At 42.5% G+C, this 6,459-nt stretch overlaps 1 protein-coding gene across 1 annotated transcript; it reads right to left on the bottom strand.

Moving 5' to 3' along the window:
* Positions 1-503: 503 nt before the first annotated feature.
* hhex (hematopoietically expressed homeobox) lies at positions 504-6,459 on the bottom strand. The gene is made up of 4 exons (XM_030755475.1): positions 5,760-6,459; positions 1,618-1,796; positions 999-1,049; positions 504-910 (listed from the first exon to the last, which is right to left on the bottom strand). The coding sequence occupies exons 1-4, from the start codon at positions 6,148-6,150 to the stop codon at positions 653-655; spliced, it is 879 nt and encodes a 292-aa protein (XP_030611335.1). The 5' UTR covers positions 6,151-6,459; the 3' UTR covers positions 504-652.

The following is a 6,459-nucleotide window of genomic DNA, read 5'->3' as shown; positions in this document are numbered from 1 at the left end:
GATAAAGCTCTTTTGGCTCTTGTTTCGTTTTTTGTCATTATTTAGATTTTTTTTTTTTTATTCCTCCTGCTTCATCAATGATCTATGACGTCACACACTGCTCGTGGCGATGCGTTCGTCACAGAAAGTTGATTCTGTTCATCTGGAAGGAGCGTTTTCTGTGTGAGAAGTGCAGTGATTTTTAAAAGTAGACAACAGTAATGATAAATCACAGACCACCTGAGCTGCATCGAAAAAGTGTCAGATTTATTATCATAAAATATTTTATCCGTAAGACAAAACGGAATTTACGCTACATTGATTATTCAATAAAATGTCACATTTAAAAACAAAAAGAAAACATGCTACAGTATAGAGAAACTGATTTCAGGTCTACTTTTCATTGAAAGGGAACGTCACACACTCCACACAGCAACATTCGGCACAATTACAGAATATGTACACAAAGAAGAGTTCTGGTGAAAGGCACTCCGGTCGGGGGGGGGGGGGGGGGGGGGGGTGTATATGGATGACCTGACTTAGGATTACATCAAAAACTAGTCTATCAAACTGCAAGCCATTAGGGTGGGTTGGGGGGGGAGTACAGCGACCTGACCAGAAGGCATCCCGAGGTCTTTATCATTCAGCTCTGAGCGGGTTCAGTGTCTGTGTTTCAGAACTGGGGATTTAGTGTGAAGTCCTCGTCATCCTCTATGTCCAGTTCCTGGTCTGTGTCGTCTGATATGTCAGAGTCCAGCTCTGTGTGGGCCTGCTGAGAGGACACGGCGCGCACACCGTGCCCCGCCTGCGCCAACTCGGGGGCTGAGCCTGTCTGCCTCTGCTCCGGGCTCTGCATTCCGGCCGCCTCCATCATCTCATCTCCTTTCTTACCCCTGGAGCTGTTATCCTCCATCTCCCTCTTAGGATTATCCTGATGAAAACAGAAACCCGTGGATTAAGCGGCTGATACAAGTGTTTTATATGGATGATTCAAGGAATCATCAGTCACCGCCTCTCACCTGCTTTAGTCTGCGCCACTTAGCACGTCGATTTTGGAACCAGGTTTTAACCTGAAAGGAGAATGAAAAAAATAAATGAATTATCTTCCATCTGTGTGTTTCTTATACGCAGTAAACTAGTGTCAGTAGACTGTCACAGTTTCTAATCTCAATTAAAAAATTCGACATGGTCCGGGATGTTTTTGTGGCAATGGTTTGAATTCATTTTGGATGCAGGCTATTTTTAATCAACTCAACATGCTGAAACTTGTGACAAATATTTCACACACAACCGCAAAAAAAAAAGAGACACAAACAAATCGCGGCCACGGTTTTAAGCATTGATTACTCTAAAAGCGCTATATAAGAACCAGTCTATTTAGGTGGAATAAATCTGTTAGTATTTATTCGATATATTCAGCATTTTTAAAATCTGTACTGCAGTCCGCTACAAATTTCAACCATAAATAGTATCCTAATAATACGAGGTAACAAATAAATATACTGCCTATTAGGCTACACGTTTGTTAAACTTAAAAAAAAAAAAGTCTTTAATTTTTTGTATTTGCAGCATTACTGGCTACGAAGCGTGGGACGCAGACAGAAATAAAAATGTGCTCCAACTGAAAGCTCAGCTCACCTGCCTCTCGCTGAGCTGCAGCATCTTGGCCAGGCGCTTCCTCTCCGGAGGTGAGAGGTATTTCTGCGTCTCGAACTTCTTTTCCAGCTCGATGGTCTGGTCGTTGGAGAAGCGCACCTGGCCGCCTTTTCTTTTATGTAAGGGCCGCTGGATGAACGGCGTCCACAGCAGAGGCTTCCCTGCAGAGAGACAACAAACTGTTTAAAATAAAAATACCCGAAAATCCTCAGTGGTGACCGGAGTCTGAGGGTAACATATTTATTTCGGCTATGACAAACACGGCTCCTGTTGCGTTTAATTATTCATCAAAAGTATATACACGTTAAGATTAAATGAATTTTATGTTTTCGAAGTTTTGCAGAAATATGGACAAAAATATGACAAATTTGTTCTACATCGCATCAGAGGGCCAGGAATGTTTGAAGTTAGGAGCAATATCATTCCACTTTTCTATGTGTCAAAGAAATTCACATATTTGAACCTCGGAAAATTGAATCTTTCAATTCAACTTTTTCTATGACCACTACAGAGGGCAGAAGGCCTCGGGAGGATATGAAATATTATAAGACCTACAACACCTCTTTAAAGTTTTATTAAGGCAAACAACTAATTTCAGACTCGTTTTCATTATAATAATTCGTCCTCCGATTTGCACTAAAGGGCCTACAAAACGCAGCATCGAAAAAACATACGCCGTAGTTTACATACAGTTTGGCAAATGAAGTGTAGGCATTGTGTTTTTGTCGGTGTTGCATTTTGTGGACTGTCGCCGCACACAGACGTGTTGATGCGGGTCCGAGGACGATCCGTTCTAATGAAAACGAATTTAGACTTGCTGGTGTTCTAATAAAGTCTGTTTGTTGCCTCTTTTCTTGTAAATGAACGACTTTAATCTCAAAAATGTTTTGGTTATTTTTTTTCTCGGAGTTTTTAACCCCTCATCTGTTTTTGTTGATTTATTTATTTGACGTCAGCTGCCTCGAAAATGCTGCCACACACCTGCGCTGATTTTAATGAGGCTAAAAATAAAAAAATTCATGTGCTTTTCAAGTTGACCTACCTTGAAGCCTAATGTCATTAGATATAAATATAATTCCAAATTTAATGTGAACAATTAAGAGTTCAAATGAATGAGGGGAAAGGAGCTGTGCTGCTGAAGAGATTTAGAGAGTGAGTCCGCAGCGTGTAATCAGTGGTGTTTTCGTCCTGTCTGCTTTCCTCTCCGGTTAATGGCCGGGAACAAACAATGGCAGCCTGCAGCCTGCAGCCTGCTGCAAGCTGTCTTTTCAGGAAGGTCGTGACAGTGAAAACTATGGCCAAATATCCGCTTCATGTGCTTCCTGCTTTGTGGTGTGATTATAGGCGATGGCATCCACCAACAGACACTCCTGTGCTCAGCTCTGACACAATATGAATGTGTTGTGGTCGAAACTGCTGTCAAAGACCTTCTTATTGCTGCGCCTTTCCTAAGGAAGTTAGCTAATCCAGCCGCATGAGACACGGTTCTCTGAGTGAAAATACAAGTAAAGGAAAGATTTAGTCAAATCAAGCTACATTCATTATTAAATTAATTAAATAAACCAGAACATTTTCATGGACTATTCTTCAAGCTGCGCTCTGCGAAATTTCTGGTTGGAAGCTGTTCATAATTGTGCTAATTAGCGCTCAGTGTGTTTCTGCTCATGTTTCACACTCAGATTTGCTGAGATCCGTTTGCAGCTAATAAGAAAATCTATGAAATATTAATTTTTAGAAGCAGCTTACAATGAAATAATCAATCTGATACAAAGCTTAACAGACATTTTATGGTAATTAGACATGGCCATGGTTAAACTTCTTCTGATTAAACACACACACACACACACACACACACACACACACACACACACACACACACACACACACACACACACACACACACACACACACACTTTTCTCTCTTTTCTAGCTTCGTGTTACTTTGTAGCCAATGATACTTGCTCTCTGAATATTTTTATAGCTGCTTAAAAACATAGCGGATTATGGAAGGACACATTTTAGGCTGGGAATTAACTAATTAAGCCAGTTATCAGATTATTTATCAGCCTTCTGTTCATACTGTAGCATATGTTTTATGTATACATACGCGCTAACAGCCTAACTAGGATTTTAGCAAGCTAGGAAAAAGTGATGAAGTGTGACTGACCAAGAACCAAACACAAACGGGTCTAAATGCACGCACAGCGCGTGCTGCTTAAAATAGGCAGAGGAAGGTGTAAAGACTATTTCTAAACCCCAGTATTTTTAATCTGGTGTAACGTAACAGATTATTTTAGGTGCTGAAGCTGTAATCATTGTTCTCCCAGAGTAATCTCAGCCTGCGTTTGTTTATCATATACCTGAACGGTCAGTCTAGTAAGGCAATTCGCTTTTATTCAGAACGATAGCCTACTTTCAGTTTGGTGGACATGATTTAAATTCGTGTTAGTGGGACTTTCTCTTTTCTCATAAGAGCCCATTAGGCTTGATGTGTTGCTCTCTGTTTGCCTTATTTTCTTCTCGCCGCCAACCATAAAGAAAGTCAGCCACATCCTCGCCAGCCAGGCAGAGGAAGTGCAACAATATGTGAAAAACGGATCCCGGGCTATCAGAGGCCGAGTGTTTCCTGAATATGTCTGTATTGAGGATGTCGATAAAATAATCAGCAGCGTGCAGCGGGCTCCCGAGGAAGCGGCTGGCCGGGGTGAGACAGGAAAACATTTAACAGCTTCTGAAACCAGATTTACTCCTATCGACAGGCTCACGGCTTCCGCTATGAACGGAAAAAGGCCCGGCTTGTTCAGCAGCATTCAGTCAGGCGCTCCGCTTGTCACACTATACTTAAGAGGACCGTCACTTAGAGCCTCTAATCCACCGTCTGTGACGGATTCAAGCACCTTATAAACATTATGTAAACATAAGCAATTTTCACAGCTTCATAGATAAACAGCTAAACTGCAATGTCCCCACATGTGATATGGCGATATCAGGCTAATCTTATTTTGTATCTGTTGATGCTACAACTACTGCTCCTACTACTACAAATAATAATAATAATAATAATAATAATAATAATAATAATAATAATAATAATAGTAATAATAGTAATAAAACGCGTGCATAATGATGTATTTGTCGCTTTGAAGAAACCGAAGAGATTCATCTTCAAGTCATAACTCTCTGCGAATACCCTAGAGAAAAATAACCTAACACTTGGTGCTCACAAGTATGTGACACACACACACACACACACACACACACACACACACACACACACACACACACACACACACACACACACACACACAAGTAAAATAACAAGTGATTTAGGGCCTGGTTATGTTTTAGTCACTGGCTGACTTGGTCCTCTGATGTTTCAGAACAATGGGAGTCAGGAAAACGAGTCAAGGTTGCCATGCACCTCCCTATCACCACCAGCAGCAGCACTGAATGGATATGCCTGCTGCTATTGTGGCCCCAAATACATCTGTCACAATAACAATGTGACTCATGTGTGCGTGGTCAGGCATCACGCAGAAATGTTCTTGTGAGACTTTGTGAGAGTTCTTGCTGAAGGCTTCGTGAAGGCCCATGTGCTCCACAGACTCCACAGATGATCGTGATCTTGCTGATTTTGAGTTCGACATGCATGATCAAGCGTGATGGTTATGCAAAAATAGTTTCGTTGGTACTGAAACGAAGCTTGTGAAGACATAAAAGTTTTCATGCAAAGAGCGCAAAATTCTCTGACTGCCACATCATCCAAGTTTATAGTTTGGCCCTAACATAGATTTTAGATTCATTTAATCTGCCTCTGAAAATGATTATGTCCAATACCATAAAAATGCAAATTATGAGCTCATAGAGATGTATATGTTAAACTATTTTCATGTTGATTTCATGTTGATTTCAAAAGCGCCCCAGGGAGCAGTGAAATAAAGCCAGCAGTGTAGGAACTGAAGTTAACTGGCGAATTTCCACACAGGAAAACAGCAAACGTGATGCTGGCCGTATGATGCGGTAAGTTATGTTAACAAGATTGAAGAGAGAATTCTCTTGTTCCCAAAAAAAAAAAAAAAAAAAAAGAAAGTAAAGAGAAAATTATGCAAGTAAAAGCAACTCACCGAGAGGGTCGTGCCTCAGCAGCGCCTGTGCGTACTCCCCCATGGAGCGGTGGTGCTGGTGGTGAAACGGGTAAAGGGAGCCAGTGAAAGCCCCGGCAGAGGCGTACGTTGCAGTCAATGCAGCGTGGTGCGACAACGCTGGGTGGATCGGCGTGGGTTCGTAAATCGGGGTTCGGTACGGCGAAATCAAACTTGTAAAGGAGGAGTTGGGCGACGGGAGAGTCGGCGTGGGGATGACCGGAGTAGAGCAAGAAGATGAAGAAGTGGGCGATGAAGAAGAGGAGGGGGATGTGGAGGTGGTGGTGGCAGTCCTCCCCAGAATGTCCTCGATGTAGAAGGGAGTCGGGTGCGCCGGCTGAATGGGGGTCGGTGCGTAAAGCGGGACGCTCATGATGCTGATCACCGCTGCTGCGCGCTGAAACTAAATTAAGGGACAGCTGCGTCTCTCTAGTGTGTCCCTACAGCCTTCCTCTTTATCGACGGTGTATCACAACAACTTCTTTACATACTAGCTCCTAAACTTCTAGTGACTCCCAGCGCTAACTTCAGTTCAACGACTCCCGAAACACAGCGAACAGAGCCTCTTTCTGAGCTGTTGAGGAGACCGTTAGAGTGTTTTGGTGTCCATCAGGTTGCGGTGGTGAGGAGCTGGCACTCAGCTCAACTGTTGGTGCTGTTATCTGTCTGCACCCGAAGGAGG

This window comes from Archocentrus centrarchus, chromosome 19 (genome assembly GCF_007364275.1).
Source record: "Archocentrus centrarchus isolate MPI-CPG fArcCen1 chromosome 19, fArcCen1, whole genome shotgun sequence".
Taxonomy (NCBI): Eukaryota; Metazoa; Chordata; class Actinopteri; order Cichliformes; family Cichlidae; genus Archocentrus; species Archocentrus centrarchus.
This window is presented reverse-complemented; position numbering and strand designations above follow the sequence as displayed.

Bases quoted from the DNA above. Each gene is read 5' to 3' on its own strand.
- hhex (XM_030755475.1), bottom strand. From the start codon at position 6,150: ATGAGCGTCCCGCTTTACGCACCGACCCCCATTCAGCCGGCGCACCCG. The intron at 1,797-5,759 runs GTGAGTTGCTTT...GTCTCTCTGCAG, and splicing joins GCTGAGGCACGACCCTCTCG to GGAAGCCTCTGCTGTGGACG. The intron at 911-998 runs GTGAGAGGCGGT...TGTTTTCATCAG, and splicing joins AGTGGCGCAGACTAAAGCAG to GATAATCCTAAGAGGGAGAT.